General features: G+C 46.3%; 1 protein-coding gene across 2 annotated transcripts in view; it reads left to right on the top strand.

Moving 5' to 3' along the window:
- SASS6 (SAS-6 centriolar assembly protein) overlaps window positions 1–17,130 on the top strand; it is a 147,027-nt gene that overhangs the window by 28,534 nt on the left and 101,363 nt on the right. For both annotated transcript variants that reach the window (XM_063940067.1, XM_063940066.1), the window contains exons 4-5: window positions 10,069–10,237; window positions 10,330–10,407. In XM_063940067.1, the coding sequence (XP_063796137.1) occupies window positions 10,069–10,237; window positions 10,330–10,407 (247 nt within the window). The remainder of the gene's footprint in view (window positions 1–10,068; window positions 10,238–10,329; window positions 10,408–17,130) is intronic.

Genomic DNA, 17,130 nt, shown 5'->3' with positions numbered 1-17,130 from the left:
CAGAAAAAAATTTTTTCCCCCTGTATGGGGCAGTCATAAGGCTTCAGCTAGGATTGCAAGGGCAGTGGTTGCCTGGGCTGATGCATTGGAGGGGGATCTTTCTATAGCTTCTAGAGAGCAAAAATCCCATATAGCACATATAAACAGGCTGCAATGTTCTTGGAAGAAGCAGCATTGGATATGGGTACTATTGCCTCCACTGCATCAGCTGCAACAATAGCTGCTCGCAGAGCAGTTTGGCTACGTATGTGGAAAGCTGATTCAGAATCTAAGAAGGTTTTGGAATCTTTGCCCTTTTCTGGAGATATTCTGGAGTCCGAAACAGACTCCAAGAAGGTCAAGTTTCCTTCCACATACAATTTCAAACCTAAAGATCCGGCTTTTCGGTCTCAAGGGAAAGCTAAAGGAAAAAGTGATGCCAAGCAGCTCCAATACAACAAGTCTGGTATGACTAAAAAGCATAGGGCTACCAGAGGACTGGTTGGGAAAACAGAAATAAGCCATTAGCCTGATGGTGTGGGCCTCCACTTGGGGGACCCCAGGGTGGGGGCCCGACTTCTTCAGTTTGCACAGATCTGGCAGCAGTCTACAACAGATGCCTGGGTGCGGGAACCGGTATCTCTAGGTTATGCTTTTGCCTTCAAGAAGCACCCTCCTCAAAGGTTTTTTTGTATCAGCCCGTCTCGGGTAGAGACCAAGGCCAGGGCTTTGTTAGAGGCAGTTCAGAAATTGTTTCAGTCAGGAGTAGTCATTCCAGTCCCTCCTGTACAACAAGGACAGGGTTTTTACTCCAACCTGTTTTTAGTTCAGAAGGCGAATGGGTAATTTCGGCCCATTCTCAATCTCAAAGTACTGAACAAATACATTTGGGTACCTCGATTTCACATGGAGATGTTACAGTCCATCATTTTGGCCAAGGAGCCAGAGGATTATATGGTATCCCTGGATATACAGGATGCTTACCTACATGTTCCTATAGCACTGTTCCATGTTCCTCCAACAGCATTTTCAGTTCCAGGCCCTAGGTTTTGGGTTAGCCACAGCTCCCAGAGTATTTACCAAGATTATGGTGGTAATGGTAGCTTATCTCCGCCAGCAGGGGATAAGAATATTTCCATACCTCGACGATATTTTAATCCTGGCATAGATGCAAGAACTGCTCTTATGTCATCTGCAACAGACAATAACGTGTCTGCAGAACCACGGGTGGCTCATAAATTGGGCAAAATCGTCTCTGGTTCTGTCACGACGGATGACTCACTTGGGGGCTGTACTGGATTCAAGTCTTCAGAGAGTAATTTTACCTCTGAACAAGATATCCAAGGTTCAGTCAAGGATTCAGGACATGTTACACAGTCAAAAGGTATCCATTCACGCAGCAATGCGCGTGATGGGTTTGATGGTATCAACATTCGACATGGTGGAGTATGCACAATTCCACTTGAGGCCTCTGCAGCGTCTGATTCTTGCCAACTGGAATGGGTTGCATCAGACGATAAAAACAGACTATGGTTCTTACGATAGAAGTAAGAAGGTCATTAGCCTGGTGGCTACAGACATCCCATCTGGAAAAAGGGAGACCCTTTTGGATATCAGATTGGGAAATTCTGACGACAGATGCTAGTCTCCAGGGCTGGGGAGCAGTGTCTGGAAGGTTGTGTTTTCAGGAGCAATGGACCAAGGAAGAAAGTTGCCTGCCAATAAATATATTGGAATTTCGGGCCATATACATGGCACTGATTCAGGCAAAGGACATTCTTCGGGGAAAACCAGTCCAGATCCGCTCGGACAATGCGCCGACAGTAGCGTACCTCACCATCAGGGATGAACTTGCAGCTGAAAAGCGATGGAGGTAAGTCACATACTAAAGTGGGCAGAACTTCATCATCCAGCCTTGTCCGCAGTGTTCGTTCCGCGAGTCCTAAACTGGGAAGCGGACTTTCTCAGTCGACACGCCATTCAGGCAAGTGAATGGGCTCTACACCCGGAGGTGTGGATCCTAGAGCGATCTTTGTGGATTCCCTGTCGGTGAGATGGGATTTTCATCTGGCTTATGTGTTTCCTCCAATCATCCGATTACCCAGGGTGGTGAGAAAGATAAAGCAAGGAAAAGGTGCCGTGATACTAATAGCTCCGGCTTGGCCCAGAAGACATTGGTGCATAGATCTGCAGAGGAAGTCGATGGATGTTCCACTTCTGCTCCCTCAACGTCCAGATCTACTGATGCTGGGTCCTTGTTATCACAGACATTTGGATCGACTGTCTTTGACGGCGTGGCTCTTAAAACCTCTATCCTGAAGTCAAGAAGATTCTCACAACAGGTAATTCAAACTATGCTCAGAGCAAGGAAACCTTCCTCAGCTTGCATTTATCACCGAATATGGCAAACCTATTTTCATTGGTGCAGTGAATGGAAAATGGGCCCTAAGTCTTCCAGAGTTTCCAGGGTCTTAGCATTCCTTCAGGCAGGAATGGATAAAGGTTTGAAGGTGGCTTCCTTGAGAGTGCAAGTGTCTGCATTGACTGTATGGTTCCAAAAGAAAATTGCCAATTTACAGGATGTGCATACTTTTTTTCCAGGTAATGCTGCACATTCAACCTCCTTTTGTTCCTCCTACAGTGCCTTGGGACTTAAGTCTAGTCCTGAAAGCCCTTCAAGTTGCCCCGTTTGAACCACTTAATAAAGTGGATCTTAAATGGTTGACAGTTAAAGTTCTCTTTTTACTTGCTATGGTGTCAGCTAGAAGAGTATCAGATTTAGGGGCATCATCATGTCGTTCCCCATTTCTGATTTTTTTTATCCAGATAAAGCAGTTCTCAGAACTAGATCTGGGTATCTTCCAAGGGTGGTGTCTAAATTCCACCTTAATGAAGAAATTGTAGTCCCGGCTTTCCAGGTACTGGGCCTTTCTGCGGGAGATGCATCGCTGGATGTGGTCCGTGCATTAAGGATCTACGTGGATCGTACCAGTGCCATCAGAAAGACAGATTCTCTCTTCAGTCTCTACAGATTTGACAAGAGAGGATGGCCTGCTGATAAGCAGACGCTGGCAAGATGGCTTTGGATGACGATTTCAGAAGCATATTCTCGGGCTGATCTCCCTGTTCCGGCTAATGTCTCTGCTCACTCTACTCGTAAGGTAGGTCCATCATGGGCAGCACAACGTGTTGCTTCAGCAGAACAGATATGTAAGGCCACATGGTCTTCCATTAACACATTCATTAGACATTATACCTTGGATACCTTTGCCTCTCATGATGCTGAATTCGGGCGAAGGATTCTCCTGTCCAGTCAGGAGCGTCCCCACCACTAAATTGCTTTGGGAAGTCCCATTGTTATACTGCGGATAACCTGTGGACCCTGCCGGAGAAATATACGTTATGGTAAGAACTTACCGTTGATAACGGTATTTCTCCTAAGTCCATAGGATCCACAGGGATCCCACCCTGACACACCTGATTTGAGGATCCTTTTACTCAATAACCTCTTCCTTCTTGTCCGGAAGGATGTGCATGTGTGTTCTTATCGCCTGATTAGGTCTATCTATGAGGCTGTGGTATGGAAGGTAGATAGTAACTAGGTCGACAACTATTGGTCGACAGGGTCTTTAGGTTGACAGGGTCTAGGTCAAAAGGTCGACATGAGTTTTTTATGAAAAGGTTCAAAAAAAGAAATTGTGAAAAACTCATGTCGACCTTTTGTCCTGTCGTTCTAGAACATGTCGACCTAGAGACCGGATCCCATCTATGATGCGCCTGCCTTGAGCTTTGGAATACAACTGATTTGCCTGAGCAAGGAGGCGGGGATATATGGACAGGTCCGTTGCATGCTGGGAGGCCGGAAAAGCTTTGCCCGATTGGTGCAAATCCGCTGTCGCTTCATCATATCCCATTGTCTGCCTTACATATCTGTTCTGCTGAAGCACCACGTTGTGCTGCCCATGATGGACCTACCTTACGAGTAGAGTGAGCAGAGACATTAGCCGGAACAGGGAGATCAGCCGAGAATATGCTTCTGAAATCGTCATCCAAAGCCATCTTGCCAGCGTCTGCTTATCAGCAGGCCATCCTCTCTTGTCAAATCTGTAGAGAATGAAGAGAGAATCTGTCTTTCTGATGGCACTGGTACGATCCACGTAGATCCTTAATGCACGGACCACATCCAGCGATGCATCACCCGCAGAAAGGCCCAGTACCTGGAAAGCCGGGACTACAATTTCTTCATTAAGGTGTAATTTAGACACCACCCTCGGAAGATACCCAGATCTAGTTCTGAGAACTGCTTTATCTGGATATAAAAAATCAGAAATGGGGAACGACATGATAATGCCCCTAAATTTGGTACTCTTCTAGCTGACACCATAGCAAGTAAAAAGAGAACTTTAGCTGTCAACCATTTAAGATCCACTTTATTAAGTGGTTTAAACGGGGCAACTTGAAGGGCTTTCAGGACTAGACTTAAGTCCCAAGGCACTGTAGGAGGAACAAAAGGAGGTTAAATGTGCAGAATTCGCTGGAAAAAAGTATGCACATCCTGTAAATTGGCAATTTTCTTTTGGAACCGTACAGTCAATGCAGACTCTTGTGGACTTAGGAGAAATACCGTCATCAACGGTAAGTTCTTACCATAACGTATATTTCTGGGTCCCATTGGAATGAAGGTTCTTATTAATCTTATTACTGATTTAAATCTAAAAACACAGACTTGATTTGGACACTACAAAAGTGTAGCAGGCGGGGGTAAGTGACAATGCTGCTGGCCTGTGTAGCATACAGGACACTGCAGCAGGACTGTAACTAGACATTTTGGTGCCCTTGTGGCAGAAAGTGAATTGGTGCTCCCTCTCCTACATTGGAAAGCACGGACAGTCAGTACGCGGCAAAAATTTAGGGGCGTGTCCACATAATAGTGCCAGTTCACATTACACCACACAGTACTGCCGCTTATACACATTGCACCAGGTAGAGCACGTTATGCACTTTGCACCAGGTAGAGCACGTTATGCACTTTGCACCAGGTAGAGCACGTTATGCACTTTGCACCAGGTAGAGCACGTTATGCACTTTGCACCAGGTAGAGCACGTTATGCACTTTGCACCAGGTAGAGCACGTTATGCACTTTGCACCAGGTAGAGCACGTTATGCACTTTGCACCAGGTAGAGCACGTTATGCACTTTGCACCAGGTAGAGCACGTTATGCACTTTGCACCAGGTAGAGCACGTTATGCACTTTGCACCAGGTAGAGCACGTTATGCACATTGCCCCAGGTAGAGCACGTTATGCACATTGCCCCAGGTAGAGCACGTTATGCACATTGCCCCAGGTAGAGCACGTTATGCACATTGCCCCAGGTAGAGCACGTTATGCACATTGCCCCAGGTAGAGCACGTTATACACATTGCCCCAGGTAGAGCACGTTATACACATTGCCCCAGGTAGAGCACGTTATACACATTGCCCCAGGTAGAGCACGTTATGCACATTGCCCCAGGTGGAGCACGTTATACACATTGCCCCAGGTGGAGCACGTTATACACATTGCCCCAGGTGGAGCACGTTATACACATTGCCCCAGGTGGAGCACGTTATACACATTGTCCCAGGTGGAGCACGTTATACACATTGCCCCAGGTGGAGCACGTTATACACTTTGCCCCAGGTGGAGCACATTATAGACATTGCACCAGGTACAGTAGAGCACTTAGACACATTGCAGCCACCACCTCAGACTCCCCCAGACACAGTGTTCGCGTGTGTCAGTGGAGGGAGTTTCCACAGTGATTGTGCGGGAACGGGGTGCCCAGAGTCATCGCAGGTGTCAGTGTAGGTGGTGTCCTGCCATTCTAGGTACTACCTGTGGCAAATTCTCACAGCACCATATCGATGTTGGCTTATTACAGCTTGTAGTATTTCCCCCCAGCAGCCTCATCTTACCAGCACCACATCACCCTCCCTCCCTATGTAATGAGTCAGGCGACAAGGAGCGGACAGAGCTGCAGAGTAGCTGCTGTCCTGCTCACTGTCCCGTCTGCCAGGCTGTGTGGTCAGCGCCTCGCCTCCTTCATTTGCAGCGTTGGCACCGGATCCCCCGGCAGCGCCCAGGCGGGGTGAGGACAGGGAGGACGACGGGTCACACACTGACAGCGCCCACCGGGAACATCTCAAGCGGTCAGTCCATTGGCGTGCAGCATGTCCTCACCTTTAAATTCAACTCTGGAATCTGCCCTGCAGCCGGTACAGGGAGCGCTGCTAAATACCTGAGCCCCAGGATCCGATTCCTGTCACCCGGAGCCCAAGGAGAAGGATTCAAACTGCAGAGCGGGAAGAGAAGTTAGGAAGGAGGCTGTGGCGGCGATTGGATGACAGGAAATGATTGGTTGGGGACACTGCCGGCTATGATTGGTTGAAGAGACTGGTGATGCTGCCCGCAGTGAATGGTAGGGGAGTCGCAGCGCGTCCCGCAGGACCACCTCATTTTTCAAAACGGAGTCCCCAACTGCCTATAATGCGTAAAATATGCGTTCTAGCGTGTTTTTGTGATCACTGGTGTATAAGTGTTTACTGTAAACATGGTAAAACACCAATTATGCAGACCTAGCTGCAAGGGCAGATGTTCCATACACAGAGTATTGAACCCCTCATTCTTGCTATACGGGATGTGTTAAAACTCCCTCTAGAGGACGCTGCGGCACAGCAGTCGTTTTTCTTAACACAGATCAAACTTTGTGTCACTTTCCCTGATTCTGCAGAGTTAGATGACCTGTTAAAGTTAGCCTGGAAAAATCCAGATAAGAAATAACAAGTGTCAAGACGATTTTTGCACAGTTTCCCATTTGCTCCCGAAGGCAGGAAATTCTGGGAAAAGCCCCCGGCTGTTGACGTATCAGTCTCTTGCCTGTCTAAAAAGGCGGCACTGGATATAAAAGACGCCTATCTCAATATCGCGATTTGGCCACCTCACCAGGCTTACCTGAGGCTTGCTCTGCTGAACAATCACTACCAGTTCCAGACTCTACCCTTCGGCCTGTCCACAGCTCTGGGGGTGTTCACGAAGGTGATGGCGGAGATGATGTTCCAACTTCGGGTCCAGGGGGTCAATATTGTCCCTTATCTGGACGATCTCTTGATAAAAGTGAGATCCAGGGAGCTTTTATTGCTCCATATAGACCGCACTATCCAACTTCTCTCACACCATGGGTGGATCCTCAATTTACAAAAGTCCAACCTGGGGCCAACACAACTGGTCCTGTTCCTGGGAATGTTGCTGGATACTGTGGCCCTGAAAGTGTTCTTCTCAGAGGACAAAGCGAGAACACTTCAGGAAATGGTCCGAATGGTTCTACGGCCTACTTGAATATCCATCCACCTTCGCATAAGATTGTTGGGGAAAATGGTAGCCTCATACGAGGCGATCCAGTATGGAAGGTTCCATGCCAGAACATTTCAATTGGATCTCCTGAGCAAGTGGTCCGGATCACATCTTCAGATGCACCGGATAATACGGCTGTGACCTCAGGCCAGGATTTCCCTCCTATGGTGGCTGCAGTCCTCAAACCTACTGAAAGGTTGAAGTTTCAAGTTTCAGGATTGGATCCTTCTCATGATGGATGCGAGTCTTGAGAGGATGGGTAGCTCAGTTCTAGGGCAGGTAGTCCGCCCATGAAGCCCTACTTCCGATCAACATTCTGGAACTTCGGCCGATCTATAATGCTCTGTTTCAGGCCTCTCCTCTACTCAGGGATCACGCTATCCAAGTTCAGTCGGACAACGCCACGGCAGTAGAAAACATCAATCGGCAAGGAGGGACAAAAAGCCGGGCCTGTATGCGAGAAGTGTCAAATATACTCCTCTGGGCAGAAAGAAAGCAATGTCCGCAATCTTCATTCTGGGAGTAGACAACTGGGAAGCGGACTTCCTGAGTCGTCACAATCTCTACCCGGGTGAGTGGGGGCTCCACCATCAGGTGTTTCAGCAGATCATCGACCGGTGGGGCTGCCCACAAATGAGACGAGAAGCCATCAAGTCTAACAAGAAGCTTCGCTGGTATTGCTCACGAACCAGGGACCCTCAGGCGAGGGCAGTAGATGCACTGACGTCACCTTGGCCTTACCGGCTGGTCTACCTGTTTCCTCCGATTCCATTGCCTCGGAGGGCGTGGTACGCGGTTCTTCTGGACATGTTCGTTGAAGACCCTTGGCCTCTGCCAATGATAAGAAATGTTCTTCAAGGACTGTTCATCTACCCGGACTTATGGCAACTTCGAGTGACTGCATGGACGTTGAGCAGAACATCCTAGCTCACAAGGGCCTTTCCAAAAAGGTTATTGCTACCATGGTTCAGGCCAGGAAACTTGTCAAAACACTATCATCATATCTGGAGAAGAAATGTCTCTTGCTGTGAGGAACGCACGTATCCGCCTGCAGAGTTCCACTTGGGACGTTTCCATTAAGGTCCAGATTTCAGCTCTCTCAATTTTCTTTCAGAAGAAATTGTCAGTGTTGCCAGAAGTTCAGACTTTCTTGCAAGGGGGTACTTCACATACAACCTCCTTTTGTGCCGTCCACGGCACCCTGGGATTTGAATGTAGTGTTAGAATTTCTACAATCCTCCTGGTTTGAACCTCTGATGACTGTAGAAGATAAGTACCTCACGTGGAAGACGGTAATGTTATTGGCCCTGGCTTCTGCTAGGCGGATCTCAGAATTGGGGGCCTTATTGTGTAAAAGTCCCTTCTTGGTCTTTTACGAGGACAGAGCGGAGCTCAGGACAAGCTAGCAGTTCCTGCCGAAAGTCATCTCTGCGTTCCACTTGCATCAACCTATTGTGGTTTCTGTCATGTTCTGGCACTTCTGCTCCTCCGGTGGCATTGGATGCTGTGCGAGCCTTAAAGATCTATGTCAAGAGAACGGCTCGGATCAGAAAGACTGATTCCTTGTTCATGCTATATGATGCGCAGAAAAAGGGTTGCCCTGCTTCTAAGCAGTCCATTGCTCGTTGGCTTAGGCTTACTTTCCAACAGGCCTATGTGTCGGCAGCCTTACCTGTTCCACAGTCTCTGAAGGCCCACTCTACAAGATCGGTGGGGGTCTTCCTAGGCGGCTGCCCGTGGAGTCTCGGCCTTGCAACAATGCCGAGCTGCTACCTGGTCGGGAAAGAACACTTTTGTGAAGTTTCACAGGTTTGATACCCTGATCAAAGAGGATACCCAGTTTGGGCAGGCGGTGCTGCAGGCGTCTCCGCACATTCCCGCCCATTCTGGAAGCTTTGGGACATCCCCATCATACTAATTCCCCAATATCCCTTATGGATGCTTGAGAAAATAGGATTTTAATTACCTACCGGTAAATCCTTTTCTCGTAGTCCATAAGGGATACTGGGCGCCCACCTCAGTGTGTTGACGTGTCTGCAGGTTTTTATTTTCGAAAAGGTTACCTGTTCAGCTGTTGCTGTTTTGTTTCCAGCCATTGCTGGTCATTTTATGTTATTGGTGTGCTGGTGTGTGAATCTCACCACTCGTTGTTATGTTCCTTCTCTCAAGTATAGTATGTCCTTTCTCCTTCGGGCACTATTTTACCTATAACTGCCTGTGGGAGGGGGCATAGAGGGAAAGTGCACCGGCTCCTTTGAACCTCATCTATACCCCATCGTACTAATTCCCCAATATCACATTTGGACTACGAGAGAAAAAAAATCCTATTTTTGGCTTTATACATGGCTGTAGTAAGATTTGGTTTCACAAGATTACTATTAGAGGTTATATTGTCCCAATATCCCCGACCATTCACATACTATCACAGATGTTCCATGCCTGGGACCTACGTGGCTCAAGAGATTCAGTAGGAGCACTGCAGCAGTCCTTCTCCATGCTGACATATGAAAGACCACAGATTGTGAGTAGTGGCCAGTGGATGTGATTGAACAATCACCATGGTTTGGAGAGGGGTTATTGGAACACTATAGCTGGAGTTACTCTTGTAAGCTTGATGCATACTATGTAACATGATGTGTGTCTATTTGTTGGTAATTAAAGCGCTGGCTGTAAATTGACTTGGCCTTTGTCTGCAGATTCCTTCTACAGTTGTCCTCCAGTGCTCTCTTGGGAAGTTCTCCTGCTCAGTTAGATGTGGTTGAAACTAATCCATTTAAGCACCTCACACACCTCTCTCTGCGACTCCTACCAGCAAACGACATGGAAATAAAGACTTACCTGGCGACATGTCTAAGATGTATTAAGGTAGCAGGCTCTATATGCAGTGTGTAGAGATCATTTGTTGCCTTACTGTGGATTAGATATGTGTAACAATGTATTTGTTTCTTATTGTGCAGGATGAAAAAATGGGACTGCAGCACACATTAAAAAAAACAGAAGAAGATCTGAGTCGGCAGCTAATGTGTGCACAGCAGGTGAGGAGGCCTGATATCCGCATATTCCTTCCTGTTAACAAGCATCACCTATGTTTAGTTGTGTAAATCGAATTAGGTGAAAGATGAATGTGATCAAAGTTGGATACACACTGGGCGACCTCAGCTAGTTAGCAATCAGCGCTATACTGCTTAGTGTTAATTAGGGGAGATCGCCAGTGCATACACACTGAATGATATCGATGAACGATAAAATTCAGTGACGTCATCCCCTGAGCACCCGCGCGTGCACTTATCGTTCATCCATACACACTGGACGATATGAACGATAGATCTTTTAAAAAAAGATTTTTTTATACGTCCTAGAGGATGCTGGGGACTCAAAGGACCATGGGGTATAGACGGGATCCGCAGGAGACATGGGCACACTATAAGACTTTGAATGGGTGTGAACTGGCTCCTCCCTCTATGCCCCTCCTCCAGACCTCAGTTAGATTCTGTGCCCAGAGAGACTGGACACACACTAGGGGAGCTAGTCAACCCCCTCACAGAGCCAGAAGAAAGAAGCCGGGTGAGTAAGGAAGAACAGAAGACTTCAGTGACGGCAGAAGACTTCAGAGTCCAAGGCACCGTGCAGCGGTCGCGCTGCGCGCCATTGCTCCCACACACAAGCGGCACTACAAGGGTGCAGGGCGCAGGGGGGGCGCCCTGGGCAGCAATATACCTCATGTTTATAGCCTGGCAAAATGGTACTGTATACAGACCCCCGCCAGTATAATAATGTAAATAACTAGCGGGACTGAAGCGCGCTGATAAAGGGGCGTGGCTTAGCCCTCACCACTCTATCCAGCTCCATTTTCTCCTCAGGGATGCTGGCCCCGCCAAAACACTGTTGCACAGCTCACTGTGTAAAACGGGGGGGGGGGGGGGGCAGGCAGTTGTTTAGTGCAAAAATAAAGCTATATATATATATATATATATATATATATATATATATATATATATATATATATATATATATATATCCACAGAATGTCCTGCACTCTCATCAGTACATAAAGGTAAGTATGCGGGTGCTCCTAATGACCATATATGGCCACTAATATACCGCAACTACCACCAAAGTGGAAGGTGCACTCTCACCACTTATTCTAGTATATAGGGTTATTGATCAGGCCTGTCGGTTTCTTCTACAGCAGTGAGTATTCACTTTTGTAGTTGTAATAGGCACTTCCTGTTTGAGTGCCTTAAATAGCCTAGCCTTGGCTCTATGTAGCATGCAGCTATCTTTAGGCTTTTGGCACCGGAGCTGTAAGTATGCTACCTCTGCTGCTACCTGTGATGTTTGTACTTTGAATAGTCTGTAAGTACTTTTCTTCTTTTTGGTTATAGATGACATGCTGATCCTAACTGATTGAGTAATAGCTGCTAAATGTTGTCTTATATTGCACCAGGTATGACTTACATTAGGTTGCATATTTTATACCTCCTTAGCTGTTTCTTATATCTTTGTTGTTCCTGGTTGGTTGTGTGACAGGCCATATGTTTTACTCCTATTACTCCTATTACAGTGGGTCCTATTTAAATGGAACCATACATCAGGTCATTCTGATATTGGTGATATTGGTGTTTTACCCAGGTAATCTCACCCATTAGGTGTATTTGTACCTCATTGAGGCATGAGGTGTGGGTGGAGGTTTTCCTTGATTATTGGAGCGTGGGCACATGATGCACTTTAAGCACGTCTAATACTGTCCAGTTGTATTCTGCTGCCATTTTTTGACTGTCATTAGGGCCTGGGAGGCACTGGTGGTGATGGTGTAGGTGATTTGGTGTATTTTTCATACTACATTGATTTTAACTGTTTTTAATGTTAATTGTTTAGATGTTTTGAAGTGCCTATCTTGATAAATGTCCACATATGGACCGAAATGTCGATGATTGACGGCATCACTTTTTAACCTGATTAAACCAAGTTGATTCAACAAGTGGACTCAGAGACTGATTTTGGCGAGAGTGCACCTTCCACTTTGGTGGTAGTTGCGGTGTGTGTGTATATATATATATATATATATATATATATATATATATATATATATATATATATATATATATATATATGTTTTATGTGTTTTCCCTGTCAGATACTGGGATCTACCCATTAGAGTCAGTATAATGTCGGTGGGTGTTTAGTACACGTGTGTCGGCATGTGTGAGTGCTCTACCACAATCGGCTATGGGAATCCCTCTGTCTGCACCGCCGACTCCTGATGGTACTTGATCTATGAGATTAAGTGTCAGCATGTCTGTAGTTTTCCAAAGAAAAAACTATATGGGAGACACAGACGTATGTGGGTGACCCTGTCGGCACCAACTAATATGACTGGGTATAAATTATTATGATAATGTGATGCAATTTGAGGAAAAAAGGCTATACCTGTATATATATTTGTATATATATTTGTATATATGTATATGTATGGTACGGTTGCATTGATCTGTAGCTCGAGCACAAATGTGGTAAGTGGGGACGTAATTTTAAAATTATGTATATATTTCCCTCAGACCCCTCGGGGTCGCAAAAGATGATGTTATTTTGCCCAGTTACTACTCCCTGTTGTCGACACGACTACTATGTCTTATGTCGACCATAATGTTTCCTGATTAGATCCACAACATCGGCATTCAGTACATGTTCATACACATTAAGAACGCATTAATATCACTAGGGACCCTGCTGTTCCTGACAAAAAAAAAAAAAATATATATATATATATATATATATATATATATATAGTGGCTGTAGAAGGCCCGGCACTCCTGAAAGCCTGTATGGTAACTGCTGCGGTGCCCTCCGGGTGACTCTGGGTCACTGGTATATAGCGTAAATATGCGGCGGCACTCAGACAGACTCTTCTATATGCAAAATCAGGTCATTTATTTGGACCGTGAAACCGACATGTTTCGGGGCAGAACCCCGTCCTCAGGGTCAAACAGCAACTTGCTGTTTGACCCTGAGGACGGGGTTCTGAGTGCCGCCGCATATTTACGCTATATATATATATATATATATATATATATATTTGTCAGGAACATCAGGGTCCCTAGTGATAAATAAATTTTATAATGAATGCTGAAGTAAACTTTTCCTTCTCATGTGCTGGTCGCTCTGTTCGATAACTCTAGGTCAGCCGTGACAAGATGGTTTCAAATCATCACGAGGATTCCGAGTGTTTATTCTTTTCCCGCCATGGATAGAATAAAGTGAGAGTCAACCCCTGTTCTGCACGGGGCCCTGTCACAAAGGATCGTTTACAGGAAGCTAAGTGATATTTTAATTATATGCTTTGATTATACTTGCATTGCCATACGCAGGGGGGAGTGATTGTATTCAGGAATGGTCGGTTACTTGGTCATCCGATATAATTACCCTGAGGAGAGATGTGTTACTCCTTGAGTTGTGTCATCTCTAGAACATTGCAACATACTACCGTGCGACTACAAGGTATGGGACTCTTGGGTGCGCGGGCCACTTCCATGGCGGTCTCTGCTAAGAGGGCGTTGTGGATTCACCAAAGAGATGCAAATGCTGAATCCGAAAAGAAGTGGAGTCTCTTCCCCATGAAGGGAAGCCTGCTTGGTGATGGCCTTGTTAATTTGCTCTCGGCAGGTGCCACAGGTAAGTTTACCTTTCTTGCCCTATGTTCCCTCGCAATGGTTGGTGACGCATTGTTGTAGGATGCAGTCATTTCGACCGAATAGATAAGGATTCTCCTTTCTTTGCAGGTAAAGGAAGGTAAAATAAAAAAAAAGAATAAAAAAAAAAGGTAAGAGGTCAGCTGCCTTTTCAGGTTCACAGGTGCAGAAATCATCCATTTTTTCTGCCACGTCCATAGTGGGACGTTGGGTCTATCTTGCGGGGGCCCACACAGGTGGGACCTCGTCTACAACTCTTCAGTCAGTCCTGGAAAGGACATGGACCAGTGATTTAAAGATAGAGTCCCTAGGGGGGACATACGGGAGTTCCAGACGTTCCCCTCACTGTTTTTTCAAATCAACCTTACCGATCCTCCTCATGACAGGGAGGTAGTATGTGACGCAATACAAGAGTTGTGTCTGGATCAGATCATTGTCCTGCTGTTCCGGTCATAAAAGATGAAGCTGCTGTTCAAGCTTTTTCGTGCTCCCGAGGCCGGACGACTCGGTCAGATAAATCCCAATTTTTCCTACTTAAACTTCATGAGGAAATCTCTCATGGCAGGGTTCTCAACTCTGAAAGTGGAGTAAGGAGGTCTAATTACGGTTTCTTCCGCTTTAGGCTTACCTGAAGTTTGCGATTCAGGATTGTTGTTACCATTTCACCAGGGTGATGGCGGTATGATGGGTTTCCTTCGTTAGTAAGGAGTCATATTTATTCTGTACTGGATCACTCTCCGAATTATGGAGATATCGACAGTTCTTCAACAACAGGACTTGCCAGAATCCCTGTTGGTCCCAACGACGCAGTGATCGGTGTGGGCAATCTAGCAGACCTGCAACGGTGTCAATCCGTCGATAGTCAGTTGCTGAAAAAAGATGGTTGGGGCCTACGAGGCCATTCAGTGGGCAGAGTGCCTGTTGGACAAGTGGTCTGGTTCCCACCTAGGATAATCATGGTTTCAAGACCAGTATGTTGCTCCTGTGGTAGCGGCGCAATTCTCACTGAGGACAAGTGTCATGTTAGGATACTTGTCGCCCCATTAACGGTCTAGAGTTAAGGGCCGTTTATAACGGTTTTCTATAGACAAGAACCGGAGAAGAAATGGCAGAAGCCAGAAAGATTTTCCGCTGGGCGACTAAACCATTTACGCGCTCTATCAGCAATGTTCGTTCCAAGAGTGGACAACTGGGAAGCAGACTTCCTCGGCGGACACGTTGTCCGTTCAGGAGAGTTGAGTCTTCATCAAGCGGTTTTTCACAGAAGTGATAAGTCTTTGGAGAATTCCGAAAATAGACAAGATGGCATCTCGCCTTGACAAGAAATTTCAGAAATTTTATTACGGGTCGGGGGTCCTCTCAAGCATTAGCGGTGGACACCCTAGTGACACCGTGGGTGTTTCGGTCAGTCTATGTGTTCCCTCCACTTCCACTCTTTCCAAAAAGGTTATAAGAGGAACAAGAGTTCAGATGATCCTCCTTGTTCCGGACTGGTCAAGGAGGGCTGGTATCCGGATCTTCAGCACATTACTCGTAGGAGATCCCTATCATCTTCCTCTGCGAGAGGATCTGTTATGGCAGGGGCCGTGTGTGTTCCTCGACTTACCGCGGTTTCCATTGACGACTTGGAGCTTGAACGTTGGATTCCAGCCCGGAAGGGTATTTCCAGTGAGGTCTTCCCTACTCTTTTTCAGTCAGAAAAGAAGTAACGTAAAAACATTACCACCATATTTGGTGGGGGATTTTTTTGTCTCTTGGTGTAAATCCAAGAAGGTTCCTACTGAAGAATTCCAGTTGGATCGTTTTTCTCCCTTCTTTTCTTACAAGATCGTGTGGAGGCGATCTTTGGTTGGGCTCGATTAAGGCCAGATTTCAGCCTTATCGATTGTATTCCAAGAAACAATTGGCCTCCTTTCCAGGGTTAATACTTTCGTAAAATGAGTCTAACACATCCATCCTCCCTTTGTGCCTCTGTGACACCATGGGATTTTTTCGTGGTGTTGCAGTTCCTGCAATTTCTTTGGTTGAACTTTTCAGTATGGTTAAGTTGAAATTCCTCACTTGGAAAGTGGTCATGCGCTTGACCTTGGCATCTGCAAGGCGGGTGTCTGAGTTGGCGGTTTGGTCTCCCTGATTAATCTTCCATGAAGATAGAGCGGAGTTGAGAACTCGGCAACAGTTTCTGCCAAAAGTGGTTTCATCGTTTTCACTTGAACCAACCTATTGTGGTGCCGCTGGCTACTGATGCCTGGGTGACATTGGAGTATCTCGATGTGGTCGGAATTTTGAAAATTTGTGTTGCCAGATTGGCACAGATCAGGAAAACGGAGGATCTGTTATCCTTTATGCTCCCAACAAGATTGGTGTTCCTGCTTCCAAGCAGACTATTGCACGCTGATCTGAATTACAATTAAGCTTGCTTGTTTTACGGCTGGTTTGCCGTTGCCGAAATCGGTGAAGGCTCATTCTACCAAGAAGATGGGCTCATCCTGGGCGGCTACCCGAGGGGTCTCGGTTTATAGCCTTGCAGAGCCGCTGCTTCGTCGGGTTAAAACAATTTTGCAAATATTCTACAAGTTTGTTACCCTGGCTGTTGAGGCCCTCTTGTTTGGGCAATCGGTGCTGCAGAGTCATTCACACTGTCCCGCCCGTTCTAGAGCTTTGGTATAGACCCCATGGTCCTTTGGAGTCCCCAGCATCCTCTAGGACGTATGAGAAAATAGGATTTTAATACCTACCGGTAAATCCTTTTCTCTTAGTCCGTAGAGGATGCTGGGCGCCCGTCCCAGTGCGTACTGTATCTGCAGTTATTGGTTATGGTTACACATGTTGTGTTTCCATTCAGTCAGTCTGTTGCTGACGTTATTCATGCCATGGCATGCTGTATGCTATTATTGGTCGTGTTTACACACAGGTTGTGTTACAATTTCAGTCAGCATATTGCTGTATATTTTTTCATGCCGTCGGCTGGTGTTCTATTGAGGTGTGAGCTGGTATGACGCTCACATGTTGAGGTGTGAGCTGGTATGACGCTCACAGTGTTTAAATAAATTCTTTCCTCAAAATGTC

This window comes from Pseudophryne corroboree, chromosome 9 (genome assembly GCF_028390025.1).
Source record: "Pseudophryne corroboree isolate aPseCor3 chromosome 9, aPseCor3.hap2, whole genome shotgun sequence".
NCBI lineage: Eukaryota > Metazoa > Chordata > Amphibia > Anura > Myobatrachidae > Pseudophryne > Pseudophryne corroboree.
Note: the sequence above shows the minus strand (reverse complement) of the source record. Positions and strands in the feature narration are given on the sequence as shown.